This window comes from Eulemur rufifrons, chromosome 19, assembly GCF_041146395.1.
Source record: "Eulemur rufifrons isolate Redbay chromosome 19, OSU_ERuf_1, whole genome shotgun sequence".
In the NCBI taxonomy this organism is placed as follows: Eukaryota; Metazoa; Chordata; class Mammalia; order Primates; family Lemuridae; genus Eulemur; species Eulemur rufifrons.
This window is the reverse complement of record NC_091001.1, coordinates 87,513,111-87,529,779: the sequence shown is the minus strand read 5'-3', so window position 1 is coordinate 87,529,779 and position 16,669 is coordinate 87,513,111. Positions and strand designations below refer to the sequence as shown.

The 16,669-nt window shown below is 34.8% G+C and overlaps 1 protein-coding gene across 1 annotated transcript in view; it reads right to left on the bottom strand.

Annotated features, from left to right (window-relative positions):
• PRKD3 (protein kinase D3) overlaps positions 1-16,669 on the bottom strand; it is a 53,603-nt gene that overhangs the window by 811 nt on the left and 36,123 nt on the right. The window contains exons 11-17 of the mRNA XM_069493897.1: positions 15,106-15,158; positions 13,051-13,123; positions 10,891-10,997; positions 6,505-6,666; positions 6,174-6,272; positions 3,157-3,424; positions 855-940 (exon numbers count right to left, since the gene is read on the bottom strand). Coding sequence (XP_069349998.1) covers positions 855-940; positions 3,157-3,424; positions 6,174-6,272; positions 6,505-6,666; positions 10,891-10,997; positions 13,051-13,123; positions 15,106-15,158 — 848 coding nt within the window. The remainder of the gene's footprint in view (positions 1-854; positions 941-3,156; positions 3,425-6,173; positions 6,273-6,504; positions 6,667-10,890; positions 10,998-13,050; positions 13,124-15,105; positions 15,159-16,669) is intronic.

The window sequence follows — 16,669 nt, the reverse complement described above, 5'->3', positions numbered from 1 at the left end:
TTAACAGGATAACTTTATAATCAGTAAGACTATTATTCCATTTGTTTTGAAGCTAATTCTACCCCTCATTCCCTTTAAAATAGTCCTTACTCTGAAGTTGGGGGCTATCTTTTGGCAAATCTATGCAATATCTTTGGGAGAGTTAGGCCAAACATTTTAAAAGGCATTTTAAAAAAATCTCTTCAATGCAAAGATAAACCTTTTAGTGAACATTTAAAATAATTTTGACAAACTAACATGTCATGCTAATCTTACAAGAAGGTGAAATGAACACATAGGCCCTACAATTGTTCATGGAATTTTTTTGTTGTTGTTGTTAGACAGAGTCTCACTTTGTTGCCCAGGCTAGAGTGAGTGCTGTGGCGTCAGTTTAGCTCACAGCAACCTCAGACTCCTCGGCTTAAGCGATCCTACTGCCTCAGCCTCCCGAGTAGCTGGGACTACATGCATGCGCCACTATGCCCGGCTAATTTTTTCTATATATATTTTAGTTGGCCAGATAATTTCTTTCTATTTTTAGTAGAGACGGGGTCTCGCTCTTGCTCAGGCTGGTCTCGAACTCCTGACCTCGAGCGATCCACCCGCCTCGGCCTCCCAGAGTGCTAGGAATACAGGCGTGAGCCACCGCACCCGGCCTGTTCATGGAATTTTACTATCAATACTGACTTCAATGATGTACTGCACAACTTCCAGAGATTCAGCCATAGTACAGATTAATCACTGAAGAGCACTTACATTATTCTAAGAAATGTGTGGAATCTGTTGATCTTACAGTGGTTTCATTAGGTAAGACAATTCACAGTGAACTGCTCAAATGAAGACCGCCAGAGATTATACGTTTTTTTTTTTTTTACCTGTAGCCAGGGATGACTAAGAGATTTGTCAACACTATAACGTTTTCTCATCTTCACTTGGAGCAGGTTGTTTATCAAATCAATTGCTAAAAGAAAAGACAAAATTAGATACATGAATTTGGGTGTATAGAGCACCCCAAACCTGTGACTCTGCCTGGAAAGCAGTTCAGTCTATACAAATAGAAGGTTGAGGAATTGTTGCTTCTCAAGGACAGGGACTTTAAGCTAACATGTAAAGTGATCCATAAATGTTTACTGAATTAAGTATACCTGTCAAATTTTCATTTTATTTAGAAGGCACTATAGAGTACAGGTTAAAATAATATACTCTGGAGCTAGACAGCCTGGGCTGAAGTCTGGTTCTGCCACTTCCTAGCTATGTGATATGGGGTCAGTTATTAAAACTATGCTATGGCTCAATTTCCTCATCTTTAAAATGAAGTTGTTTAATATATGTAAGGGCTCAGAGAGCACACAGTGCTAAGTACTCTTATTATTAACATTTCAAGACGAAGAAAACAGACTCTGGATTGCAGGCAGACTACCCCCCATCCCCATGACACCATGTTGCTCTTTAGCCTCTGACTTAATCTATAAAATTAGCCAAAGCCATTGCTGCCTCTACAGACATGGTTAGACTGAGGTGATAACTTATTACCAAAAGTTCACACTTTTGTTTTAACAAATAGGTTCACTGTGTTTTGGCATATATGGTGAATCTTGGCACACATGTTTTATTCACTTATTTGGAGAAATGGATCAACTGCAAAACCAAGGCAACCATATAACTACATACCAACTATAGTCCTGTATAATGATACATTTGAAATACTGATAGCAAAGGCTAGACTCATAGATGAACCAAACAAAAGACTTATACAATACTGGCTCTATTTCTCTTCTATATACTATCAAACAAGAGAAGATTTTCCATAAATTACTTTAATTATGAATTTCTCTATGTTCCAAATACTTCAAACCCTTAATCATTGTTCCTGAAACACGTGCATCATAATTATTTGAAGTATTTATTTAAAATGCACATTCCTGGGTATCATTCCAACTAGTGAATCTGTCTCTCTGGGATATGGCCAGGGGTTTTCTTCTAATAAACTCATCAAGTGATTCTGACACTAAGAGGTCTACAGACCACACTGCCCGAGGAACTCTGAGATGATCTGGTAACATCAAAAAACTCTCCTGTGATCTTCAATTAGCTTTCCTCATTACCAAGCAAACCTGCTACTGTCTTTACATGTTGTTCCTCAAACCTTTCCCAGTGTAATGGAGTATTAGTCAATCCTTTTGAATAGGCCCAGTACTTCTGGAAAAATAAAAAAGACCTACCTGTTACAGGGGTTGGCTAAATCCAAGTGGGGGTATTCCCCAGCATTGATTGTGTTAACTTCAGTGGGATATAGTTAAATAATGTTCTAAGTACTCTTCCTTCCTATGAGTATCAGTAAACTAAAGAGGGCCAACCAAGTCAGTCTTGATGGGTATAAAACCAGGCGTTGCAAACTGAAAAATCTTCACTAGGCAGGAAGGACAAATGCATAAAGCTTCCTAGCAGAAGTTCACAGGAGAGGAGAAAACAAACCAGGGAATGTCATAATAATCTTGTTCTGAAGATTAGAAAAGTTAATGATGAAAAGATTGAACACTTAAGAAAAACATGCCCAACTATTAGCCTAAGTAGATCTTACACAATTTACAGGAGTAGTAGTCAGGAAGACTTCATAGATGAGTCACAAATTAAGGGGTCCTCAAATGACTGGTAGGATTAATAGCAAGGAGGAGGGGTTGCAGGCAGGGGAAAAGAGTCCTAAGCAAGTTGCAGAAAAAGTTCAGAAGAGAGCAAACAACTAGGTTTGTGTGGGGCGTAGTGGCAGATGAGGCTAGAAGGTAAGCTCGGGCCACATCCTAGAGATCTACAGCTGCAGCGTGGTTAAAGAGTAGCCAAAATGTTTGGGAGCAGAGTAAGATGAAAGTAATGTTTCCTGAAGACAGATTTGGCTATAGTGACTGGAAAGGACCAGAAAAGAGAGTCTAATGGGTAGAACAGTTAAAAAGATAGGAGTTTCAGAATGAAGCAATTGAGGCCTGGATTAGTGCTATGCCTGGGAACTATAAGGAAGAGAGAGAAAAGATAGTGTAAAAGGAATAGTGCTTAGAAACTGGTAACTAGTTGCATTTAGAAGATAAATGGGAAATATTAAAAAAGACAAAATAGACAGACTGATTTGGGATCACAGAGATTTTTAGACTTAAGAGCACAGAGCCAAAACTTAATTATTTTTACCTTCACCAGAAATTTCTCTCCATGGATTTGGTGGGTACATAAATGCAGCATTTTGGATTTGGTCATTTATATCTTCGTCCTCATTGAAAGGAAACGTGCCACTGAGGCTCACATAGACAATAACTCCCACTGACCACATATCTAGAGAACGGTTGTAACCTTTGCTCCGGAGAACTTCAGGGGCTAAGTATGCTGGAGTTCCTACCACAGATCTCCTGAATGACTTCTCACCAATGATGCGTGCAAATCCAAAGTCACACAGCTTCACCTGCAAAATTGAAGGATGATGTTAATTTTAGATTATAGTGTTTTATATATGTAACTATGTATCAGTCTATATATACATACCTAACTGTCCCTAAATATGATACTGTATTGTTTCAACACTCTTGCCAACTGATTATGGATATCAAACAACTGTAGATAGGGAAATTGTAAAATATCCTTTCCCAAAAGGCAGATACATTTACAGCCCTGTAATCCTGACTAACATAGTATAAAAGGCTTTCCTAGTGATTATTTCAAAAAACTTTAAAATTCTACCTTCCAGAATGCCAAATACCAGACTGGTGTTACAGGTGTTCTGTTTTTTTTGATGAAATGGAGGGTGCTGATCTTTCACCATTTGTCTTATAAGGAGGTAACTTTTGTATCATTTATGAGCAGGAATCATGTGTCATTTCTGAATCCTCAGTGGCCTTACAGTGTCTGAACACATAAAGGTACTTAATAAATGTTTGCTGAATAAAAAATAAGATATAATATTCAAAAACATTCTGTTTTGCTTAATCCTAGAGTCCTTTCCTACGAACACTATAAACTGACAAGTAAATAAAACTGAGGTATATTAAAGATAACTATTAATGTGGACAGTAGAGGAGTAATGCTGGAGACTGCTCCCAGGAGTAAGAGCAACAGTGTTTTCTATGACTGTGGAGCAAATTATTGCTAGTTAGATGTTTAGATTTGAAATAAGTTATTCGTGAAGGCAGCCACCGTCACTATCATGTCCTCTTGGGAAGAGTTTTCTGGAAGTGTGATGAGCTTGGCAGAACTTAGAACACTTATCTTGCTGCCCATCTTTTTGTAGAGGTTCAGATTTTGGTGATTAATGACTGTATCCATGCTGAATAAGCAAATGCCATGCACTTTCTGGAGGAAATGCTCTGAGTCACAAAATATCTTCAGAAAAAGCATTAAGATAAACTGAGAGAAAAGTGATCTATCCTCTAGAAAACAGTGGTACAAATAGTGACTGCACAACAAAGTAGTGAAGGTATATTCAAATGGTGCTTGCTATTTCTGGGATATGGAGCCTGACATATTTTTATGAATGATAATTGCTCTGTGTCATTAGTGAATTTGGCTGCTTGAATATTTGAGTCTCTGAAGACTAGGATTACCAACCCTAAAAAATTTGAACTTTTTTTTTTTTTTTTTGGTTAAATGCCAGGTTTTAGCTGGTATCTTGACAAAGTAAAGATGACTTGGCAGTTTGGCAAGTGAATGAAGTGGGGCAAAGTGGAGCAAAAAAAGAGTACAAAGTAAATAACATTACTTTCCCTTTGCTCTTAATGGGAACACTGTGGATCACTAACAGAGGTCAAAAAGTTGGAGTTTTAGCCTTAGCTGTATGGGTATGCACCCTTTGCCTATACCATTTTGAAGATCAAATGAGATAATAAATGGAAGCAGTTTATTTAATACATTGTACCAACTATTGGGGGACTATTTTTGACCTCACAATGATAGGGAATCACTTTTAACCACATAGACATTATAAGAGGAAAACCAATATTACTATTATACTTTTAAAGTAAAAGAATGATTTTTAAAAATACATCTTTTTCTTTGAAAAGACAATTTGAGTTGTATTTACCAAGTTAAATAGCTATCTGTTGTCCTTATTCTAGCCATTTGTCTAACTGTACATGTTTTCAATGTACATAAATAATAGCTTGTCAACAGATATTCTCACACAACTGGAGGAATCCTCAATGAGAATCATGAAAAACAACTGTAGGTACCACATCCAACTTATATTTCTCAGAACATTTGTTTCAAAATTTGGGTTATGATCCATTTAGTAAGTTATGAAATAAATTTAGTGGATCAAGGTAAACACTTTGTACAAAATGAAACTCAACTGAATAAAAAAAAAAATCAGAGTATACCACATGCAGCCAGGAAGCACATGCAACGTGACACTGTCATACGTGTGTTTACGTGCTGAGGATGAGGAGAAATGTAATTCTTACATAGGTTTTGGTGAAAATGTCTGAAATATAATACTCTAAAGAGGAAAAGGAGTTGGTTGCCTGCCTCAACCAAAATCTATCTCCCATTTTAGGTTACACCCCACCAGTTTGTTCTAATTTATGAGGAATTCACAAATTGAGCACTAAGTACCAACCAAGGTTGGTTCACCCCCACTTCATTCCCAGCCCATGGGGAGAGGTGAACTGCAAAGGGTCTATATGTGCAAAGTTATTCTTTGAGATCTAGTTAGGTCTAAAAAAGTCTTAATGAACATAAACGATATAATTAATAAAAACTGAATTCAAATTATTATTTATTTAGAGACAGGGTCTCACTCTGTTACCCAGGCTAGAGTGTAACAGTGCGGCCATAGCTCACCTCAACCTCGAACTCCTGGGTTCAGGCGATTACAGGCGTGTACCACCATGCCCAGCTAATTTTTCTTATTTTTTATAGAGATGGGATCTTGCCATGTTGCTCAGGCTGGTTTCAAACTCCTGGCCTCAAATGATTCTCCCACCTTGGCCTCCCAAAAGTGCTGGGATTATAGGCATGAGCCAGTGTGCCCAGCTTGAATTTAAATTATTTAGTTATTAATCTTCACTGGTAGTTACAGGCTAAAAACTTTATTTCTGTAAGATGGTATGCATTTTGAACCTATAGTACTTGCTACACTGCCTTCTGTTATTGGAGTTCTTCAAAAATGTTGTCACAGTCATTTAAAATTATTCTTTAAAAGGTTCTAGAGAAGATCTCACCTGAGGAAATGGCTCTGCTGATGCAAGCAGCACATTTTCTGGCTTTAAATCACAGTGCACAATATTCTTAAAATGCAGATTCCTCAAAGCAACAAGTATCTGTTATGAAAAAATATTTTTTCAATGCCTGGAAAAATCAGTTAAACCTCAATGTGTCTCCTTGAATGGTGTAATAACTTCAAAATTCCACTACAGTTCATCAATATTTAGCTAAAAGCATGTTATTTTGTTCTTTAAAGTTAACAATTCCATAGTCTCCCAATACATAAAAGCACTGCTATTTATTAGTTTTCTTAGTTTTTAATTATTCTATAGTTTCAAAAGAAGATACCTGTGTGACCATGAATTTAGTAATTCGTTCTGGAAGCCGACTTTTCTCACTTGATAGAATCATTTCCAACATATCCCCATGCAGCTTTTCCATTACTACAAAGACTCGTTCTGGGGTCTCAAACATACATTCCAGATTTACAATCCCAGGATGGTGCAAATTCTGAAGAGAGGTTACAAGATATTTATATGACCAACTTAAGTAGAGAAATACTTTTATTATGCAAATAGCTAACAATGTGCTGTGACTACACTACATGAAATACATGACATAAAGAGAAGAAACAGCTTAGAAAAATAAACAATAAAAGCAAACAAAATAAAAATTACAATCAATAAAAAGGATCTTAGATTCTGATTTTCTAAGTGTGTACTGGAGAGTGGATGCACCGAGGAGAGACAATGTCTTCCTAATTTTATTACACAATTGCCCTTGTCCATTCCTGTTGCTTTTCTTTCCTTCTCCTATTTTAAGTCTCTGACACTCCTTTAATTTTGTGCTGTCCTTGAATAGCACCAATAATTTTTAGTCAATTACACAAAGCTTTGGCTCTTTGGGGGCTGTATTTGTGAAGCTCTTTGCTCACGAGACGATTTTGTTTCTAAAGTCGTTATTTATCTATTTCTTGATTCTCATTATGTGATACCTCTTTCCTCTTTTAGGCTCAGCATCTCTCTACTTCCATCTTCCCATGTTTCTTGAACACAACTGGGTTATGGGTTGGAGAAACGCGAAGATGAATGCCATACTGTTTCTGCTTGTAAAAAAGCAATCTATCTTACGTTCTACTTTGCAGAAAAAACTTCCTCAAAAACAAACTTGTCAAGTCAGCCTTGCTCAAAAACCTTGAATGGCTCTTTATTTCTGGACATAAATATAAATTCCGTGGGCTAGATTTTAGGATCTTCAATAATCTGGCTTCATTCTCCCTATTCAATCTTAAATATGCTCTATTGATCCAAGTGATTATTCTTTATTTTTATTCCTTATTAACAGAAATACAGATGGGCCCCAACTTGTTATTTTAGCGCAATATTTGCATCATGGTAGGTGTTTTCAAACATGTTTAGAAAATGAAAGAATGGCAAATGCAACAAAACTTGTTTGCTAATCAATTTAAGACAACTTAGTGACATTGTGTTCCAAGTAGCAAAGTAAAAAGTGACATAATTTTGTAGTAAATAAATGGAAGTGAAATACTCTGTAGTGGTGGGTTATGACAGTTGCAATAAACAATGGAAGATTCAGAATATCATAACTTTTATCAACACAGCTTTAGAAGTCTGTCTCCTATGCTATAGCTGTCTAGTATTAAGTTCTTTCCCATGCCTACCTTTAAAAACACATGTGGACACACAGAAGTATATGATGATATTATCCTTCTCCCCCTAAAACTTTCTCGATTTGATTAAATTTTCTATTTCCTTTAGAGTATGTTTTAGTAAATTATTACTTTCATAGAGAACTACATTTTCTCCAAGTTTCCAAATTTATCTGGAAGAGCTGAGCAAAGTAAGTAGCTTAAGATTCTTTTGTTTCTTCTGTATTTGTGGTCATGTACTGAAGAAATTTTTATATTTTCTAGATTGGCTATTTATTTTTACACACCTCCCCCTTCCTCCACACAGAGAATCAGCTTTTGGATTTATTATATTCTTTTTTGTGTTTAGTAATTTCCATTTTTATTAATCCCCTCTGCTTTCCTTGAGTTTATTTCATTATTCATTCCCTTAATAACTTCTGCTTGTTTTTTGTTTGTTTGTTTTTGAGACGGGTCTTACTCTGTTGCCCATGCTGGGGTGCAGTGGCTGTAACCTTAAAGGCTCAAGCAATCCTCCTGCCTCAGCCTCCCCAATAGCTGGGACTATAGGTGCACACCATCACACCCAGCTAGTTTTATTTTCATTTGCAGAGTTGGGGTCTTGCCATATTGTCCAGGCTGGTCTTGAACTCCTGGCCTCATTTTTTAACTTCTTCAGTTGGATTTTTAATTCATTTATTTTCATTCTTTATGGCTTAATATTTGAGATTATAAAGCTTTCTCTAATAGTCCAAAGGCTCTGATATGCACAGTATTTTCACGGTTATTTTCTAAATATTCTGAAATTTTGATTTCTTTCTTTGATTCAGGAATTAAGATAAATTTTTAAAGTTTTCAGGTAGTGGAAGCTTTTTGTGCCCTTGAGACAGAAGCATGTGTGGCTGGGAAAGAGATTCAATTTGTTGAGTATAGTGTCAACAGTGGAACCTGTTTCAAGTGACTTTGGTTCAGTTTAATAAAGAATAATCACAGGTATCCAAAAGTGGCATGTGCTCATTTCTTTTAAACTGATAGAAAAACAAAGTCTATCACCAAGTTTTTAAGGAGAGGATCGACATTCCTGGTAAACTGTGAAGTCATTTCTAAATCAATGATCCTATGATTTTTCTTCTCTGTGACTGGACAGGCCAAAGCTGTGGTCTCAATATGCTCAGTCTTTACCCCATTCTTTCTTTTTAAAGATGTGGGCACAGGAAAGAAAAACTATGAATGCCACTGGTGCTGCAGGTTGAGGATAACAGCACCAGTATGAACCACAGGAGTTCAGCCAGCCTTTCAGGTGTGTATAATGAGGACTACAGACAAGACCATAGGGCAAAGATGAAAGAGCAGGCAATACAGTTGGAGAGGAAGAGGAGAGCCCAGGGGTGGTGTGAGTGACTGTAAGGGTGTAGTAGGTTCCCGTCAACCCATGTGAAAAACTCTAGCTGAAATGCTCACATGACTAAATATTATGGGACTAACTTCAGTAAATCAGGTATGATTTGAAAAAAATTTCCTTAAAAGTGTATTTGTCACATGAATTCAGGCTGTATTAACAGAATTATAGTATTTTACATATAAAGTAGGCTAAAGTTCATCTTTATATTACGTATACAGAAAATCTTGTTGAGTTTACACACTGCAAAGGAACACCTAAAGTCACAATTTTGTGTGTGTGTGTGCACACACACACACACACACAATAGGTCCAATGAGGTAAAGTAGAAAGAGCATGTCGTTTGGAGACAGAAAATACTATATTTGGAGACATACTACAATGTATTCCCAGTTGGACAATATTGATGAAAATAATCAGAAGGCTATAATAATGAACTTTTTCACACTGTGCATTATTACCTGGAAATTCATAAATTTAGTTGTTATGATCCATAGCTGATAATAGGAGGAAAAAAGCTTCAGTGCTTAGTTAAGAGCTGTTTATAATCAAAATGTCAGAGAAATTAATCCTTAGGAATATATCCTTAATTTTTATTTTCTTTGCATATTAGTTGAACAATGAGAAAGATTCCAAAATTAGATATGCAAAAATATCTTAATATATTCATATTCTGTATACAGAGTCTGTATGCTATTAGTATTCTATTTAAAGGTGGCTTTATAGGAGGAGGCAGTCTTGATGTGATGATAGGTACCTAACTGACCACAAGCTTTTGATTATTATGCCTCTGAAAGTGAAACAAATGTTACTACTAGCAACCAATAATGTAATAAATGTAAAATTAATCATTTGTTGGTAAGTTTCTTACCTTTTTCAAGGAAGCATAAGTTCAGGAGGCTGTGTCTTCTTGAATTTCACCCACAAGTAAACGGGGCTCTGACAGCATTAACTATTACATGACCATGATTTCTTTAATAATATGCAAAAGCTACACAATGAATTAATACACATTTGCATATTATAAATAAATCTTAGTCTTCTAGATGACCCCCAAAAGGAGTCAAATTGTTAGATGAAAAGAAAAACACACACTAATTTATTTTATGGGATTTAAATCATTGCCAATGTATCTTTAAAATACACCTGAATGGACTAAGCTATTACAAAATATTTAGAGTTTTGAATTAATAAAATAGCAAATGCTGTTAAAAGGTACATAATTTTTAAGTCTTCATTTTCATAATAATTGCTATAACATCAAGCACATCATCTGTGAGAACTGGATGGGTACAACAATGACCTCCTAATGAAATATGGTAAAGTATCAAAATATTTTCAGCTCTTGGAGGGATGAATTAAAAATAAAATTTTCCTTTTTTTTTTTTTTTTTTTAGTTTTACTTATGAAAATGTGTTCTAAATGAACTATACTACTACAGAGCAAACTAATGGCAGTCCTTGTAGATCCTACATTACTGTAATCTAATTTTGTCTCCTTAAAAAACCAAACCAAACCAAACCAGTTCATTTAGACTCTTACCAGCCTTTTAGCCAAAAGTCATAAGAACAAAACAAAACAAAACAAAAAAGAAATCTTATTCTTATCTGCATACTAAATAGACTCAGGTTCAGAAACTGATAAATCAAAAATTAAAACTTATACAACTTCCCCCTCTTTTTTTTACCTGTAAAATAGCCACTTCATTACGGAGTTGACTTTCTTGTTTTGTAGGGAATCTCATCTTATCGATTACTTTAATAGCCACATCCCTTCCAGTCTTTCTATGTTTTCCTATTTAAAAAAAAAAAAGAAATAAAAAAGCAAAGCAAATTGCAGCTCTCATAGAATTCAAAAACTTTATCAGGAAGTTGTCTACAGACTGAAATTTGTATGTATTTTCTCTTGTATTTTTTTTCCTCTGACTCATTTTGTTTTTTCTCCACACTCCTTCACTCACCTTTAATTTTAAGAAATAAATTATGCTTCCCCCCATAAAAAAGGCAGTTTCATTATCTGAAGTAGCAGAAAATTTGAATGCACTTATCTGCTGAAAAGTAATCTACCTTGTTAAATAAAAGATCATTAAGTGCCCTGACCTAGTTATTCAGAGAGACTGTCAAAATGGAAATACTATACTAATGAATTAATTTTATTCTAGGTACACAGAGTCAGCACAGTGATTTAACCACATATTCCCCCAAATTCTGGGTTCCTAGAATCTAGAAGCTAGATATAAAAGATTTCTGAAGTGCAAGTCTGCAATAAATAGCCATCCCCTCATTAATTAATTCAAACTAATCAGTTGTTTTGTACCTATTATGTACAAGGCATTGTTTTATATGCTATAGATTAGGTGAAGAAAATGACAGGTATATTTTTGGTATTTGTTCTTTTAACCTGTATGGGACCTGCTGTTCTCTACATAGCTATTTATTAGAAAATAACTCATACCTGTCTCAAAGACACAATCATAAAAGTGTGACTACTTGAAAAGACGAGACAAATCCATACATATTTGGTAAGAAGTCAAAGGTAGACAGACAGTTCTCTGTCCCTTCAATTAGAAGAGGTCCTCCAGAGATGTCACTAGTCTTAAAACTGACAAATTAGAAGTTCCAAGCCATAGATGTCGTGTATGTGTATAACATCAACATATTTTCTGGATGACTATTATACATCAGACATAATGCTAGGTGCTAGAAATACAAAGAAAACACAGATATCTCTCAGCCTACCTTCAAATAACAAATAATGTTCAGAAGGAAGTCAATGTAAACCCAATGTGTTATAGATACTATCATAGAAGTATGTATGTTAGTAGCAGGAGTACCAAGGAGGAACGATCTGTTTTATTTGATGGAGAGGTAGGGATGGGGACAAGAAATTCTTCCTAGAGGAAGCCCTTTAGTTGAGCCTTGAAGTATGAATAAATGTTCACTAGAAGGACAAAGGGATGGAGAAGGAGCAGAGGCAAAGGTATTCGAGGCATGACTGCAAGACAGAAAACAAAAAGGGAGTTGTAATTAGATAGGGGGCTAGAGAAGCAGGGTGAAATCACAGCAGCTTTGTTTGCTCTGCTAGGAAAATTGGCAATGAATCTGTAGACAACTGTGAACCATTTAAGGGTTCTATGTAAGGTAATACTAATATTAGATATGAGTTTTCAGAAAGATTCACTCCAAGAGTGGTGTGAAAAGAAGGCAAGACTGTAGGCAGAAAGGCCAATGAGGAGACTACTGTATCAGTCTTGGCAAGGGATGACAAAGGCTTAACATTTCTTTTGTTTCTTGGATTATAGCTTATAAAGTATTTTTATATATATTAGGTTTAATTAATATTTAAGACCTTGTAAGCTATGCAGGTCAGGTTTTATTAGCTCCATTAAACAGATGAAGATACTAAAGTTAAATGACTTCATCAACATCATAAGTTATAGACCTGGATAACATTTCAGGTCTTCAGACTTGACACAACAATCATGCCAACAGTAGACAAATGGTGCCATTTGTGTTGGAAAACTAGTATGGAATATACTTCAATGAACAAGCCCACACAACCCAACATAAAGTTCAAACCATTTTTCTCCCCACACAAACATCTTTATGTATGAGCTACAAGAAGAGATAAAGTAAGACTATTGTAAAATGAATTTTCTGATTCTTTCTCTGTCGCTTTTTAAAGTTTTCAGTTGAAATTAAGGAATGAATAATCAGTTACAGTGAAAAGGACTTGGCTGAAAGGATATGGGTCTTTTTCACAATTTTGTCCAGAAAGCTGACATATGTTTTAAATTTTCCAATTTTTCTATACTATATACAATATACAAAAGGCTGCAGTCACTCACCTCCATAAACGATGCCAAACTGGCCTGAACCAAGCACCTCATCTGCAAAGATCTGGTAAACAGTACTGATGTCCTATTAGGAAAAAGTAAGCAGTAAGTATTATTTACCTCTTTCTGCCTGTCTTCATTCAAATACTTAAATACATTTTTGTTTACGTTAGAGGCAACTAATTTTCATAAAGTACAAATTATTTTATGAAACTTAGGCTTTCTATGTTCTAGAAAAGGTTAAGCCCAAATTTTATACTATGGCTATTAACATGCCAAATATAATGTATTCTATAAGAAGACTTTCAGGAGAAAATGCTTTCAATTTAAAAAATCTTATATTTATTAAGCAGTGAATTATGAAAAAAAAGTAAATTAACATACAAAATTAAGAACAAATTTTTATGTATTTTACCATTAATGAGATTCACTATCTTTGATTTAAAAGAAAAACTTGAAAGTTCATATTATTGGGATTAGGCTGATTTTGAAAGAGTGATGAAAAGAGTATGTGTGAGAGAAAGTCTGTAACTCAAATCCACTCCTCACTCTTCCCTCCCTGCTCTTTCACTCTTTTTTTTTTTCTTTAACATTGTTGTCAGAATATTCATGCACTTGGGATTTTGGTGTTAGAATTTGATGAAAGAAAGACAAAGTGGAGCTCCATGTAGCAGACCCACAATTACACACAAAGAAAGCCTCAGCCCTGCAACCAAAGCTAGTAAATCTGCATATTTTGTTAAGTTATGAAAATTTTAAGGTTTGTATGAATCATTTTTATATGTTTCCCAACTTTAACCAACTTTTTGTTTAACCCAATTTTGGTTCTAATCATATTAGATAAGGGGGCATCCAATGTATATATAACTAATAGAAAAAAAAAATTTTTTTTTAAACAAAGATCAATTCTGAGTCTTTTTCCCTCTGTCATGAATGGATATATCCTCAAGTTCCTGTGGGATCATTTAAAGTCTGTGCTCCCATGTTGAGCTCTCATGTGCTCTCCTGTTTCCCTTTCTCTCCCCAAGAATATGGTGTCTATTCCACCTCCTACTAGGACAAGAAACTCACAGATTGTATCTCCTGGAAATTCTCTACCTCCAATAACACAATTGGACACCCAGTCTTCATTGTAATCTTGGAAATCCCAAACAATATTTATATGTTAGAGAACTATAACACCTGGATGCTCCAAGTAGGAGAGTTTTTTTTTTTTTAATCAGAGAAATTATATATAGCTAATGAGCAATTTCCTGATTTCTTTTTCTAGCCCTTTTCCCTTCTAATCCAAGGGTTGGCAAGTACAGCTTGTGGGCCAAATCCAGGCTGCTGCCTCTTTTTATATGGCCCTGATCTAAGAACGGTCTTTAAATGACTGGACAAATCAAAGTACTCTGTGACATGAATATTATACGAAATTCAAATTTCAGTGTCCATAAATAAAGTTTTATAAGAACAGTCATGCTCATTCATTAAAGTATTGCCCATGGCTGCCTTCTTGCTACAAACGCAGAATTGAGTAGCTGTGTATTGTCTGCAAAGCCTAAAATATTTACTATCTGGCCCTTTACAGAAAAAGTTTGCTGACCTGTTTTAAAACCCTACACATATCTATGGATACACCAGCCAAATTTAATATTCGCTTTTCCTTACAAGTACTGCATTTCCTGCTTCTCTCTATTTGCTTATCCTGTTCCCTAATCCTCATCCCTTCAGCACTTCTGTCAAAAATCCATTCCATCCTTTACGAATAGGTCAAACTGTGCTTCCTTTAGGAAGCTTTCCCTGCTGACCCAGTAAGAAGAGACTTTGAACTCATGTATCACTTTGTGATATTCTAATGTCACTTTTTCTAATGAAAAAGTTAACTTTGTTTTTTGTAATTTTTAAAATCTGCCTTAGTTTCCTCCATAAAGCAGAACTCCTTAGGGAAGTTATCACACAAAAAGTCTAGCCTTAGGCAAACTGCTCAGTACTGTGGGCTATGAGCCTATTGGTTTAATAAGATTTATTTTATTTTCCTTACTTTAATCACCTAGTTTGTACACATTAGCTTTGATTACTTACCACATTCTCCTGGATCTGGCAGTTAGATACAGAGATACTGGTAGACAAATCTTCTGTAAAATATAAGAATGATATATGAGAAAAGAACAAAATTAAGACTAACAATATTAATATTTACTGACATGTGAATGTCTGTGGTATACCATACTTAAAAAACAGGCTAACAATTACTATAATGCAGTGATGTACATTAAAAAAATTTATCTACACACACAATAGTAATCTATCAAGAAGAGACTGGTTAAGTAAAATTAAGACACATCCATAGAAAGGAATTCTATCTAAACATTAAGTAAATGATGTAGATCTATAAACTGAGTCACAAAGCTAGCCATGACATATTATTGAGTTAAGAAGGGAAGCTAAAGTGTAAAGCAGTGTTTGAATTAAACACAAAAGTAAAAATATGATTACTTCTGGTGAGTGGAGTTGGAAAACAAGGATTTTAGTTTGTATATGCTCCTATACTGCTTGCATTTTTTTAAAACATAAAAAGCATGCATTACTTTCATTAAAACATTAAAAATTAGGTAAACCTGTATACTGACATTAAAATATATCTTACATATTTTAAATAGTGCATAAAAGCAAGCTGCAAAAAGAATACACAGAGTATATCCCATTTTTCTAAAAAGAAAAATAAACAGTATAGCAGATAGTATCAGCTGTCCTTCCCCCAAACCCTTCTTGAATCAAGAAATATACACCAAACTGTTAATAATGGTTTTCTAAGGGGGAAAATATACGATTGGGGTTGAGGAGGTGGTTATATATATTTAGCAAGGACTTTCTCATTTTATACTAAATATTTCTATAAAGTTTAAATGTTCTATTACTTTGGTAAGTAAAGAAAGTAATTAACAAGAAAAAGAGAAAAGGGAAATATGAAAGTAAGCAAGAGAAAGGGCATTAGACATCTAGAATCTGAGACAATTCAAAGAAACAAGATACAAAGTTTACGTTATAATCCCAAATATAAAAACATAAAACTTCATTAATAAGGAAATGTAAGCAAACTACATATCAAAAATAAGACTGTCAAAAAATCTATTTTAAAATATTAAGTCCATTTTAAATAATTCAAATTTTAAATACTAACAATTAAGAGAAGGCACAACATCAACAAAATTAATGTGTCTAAAACTACTTTTCAGTAGTTCCAGTTTCTTAGTTTAAGTCTCAGTATTTATTTTCTTTCAAAGGATTCCAATATCTAGCTCTATCCAGTTTTAATTTCTGTCACTTCCCAGGAGAGCTTTATTCCATATTATTAAAAGGACAGCAACAATGACAACACAACAGTAATAGTATCACTTATGTGTCGGGCACTGTGCTAAATGCATTACGTGCATTTATTATTCTTCCCACTTTAGAGAACTGTAGAGTCCAAGATCACATAGTAAGTGACAGAATTTGGCTTTCATTCTCTAGAATCTTCACTTTTTAATTCTTTTGCAATTCTGCCTTCAGAGAAGTCTTTTAACCTTAGGGAGAGGTTCATGGATGGGCTTAAGAGGGCTTGAGAGGGTCCTTAAACCCTTGGAAACTACATATAAAAAATGTT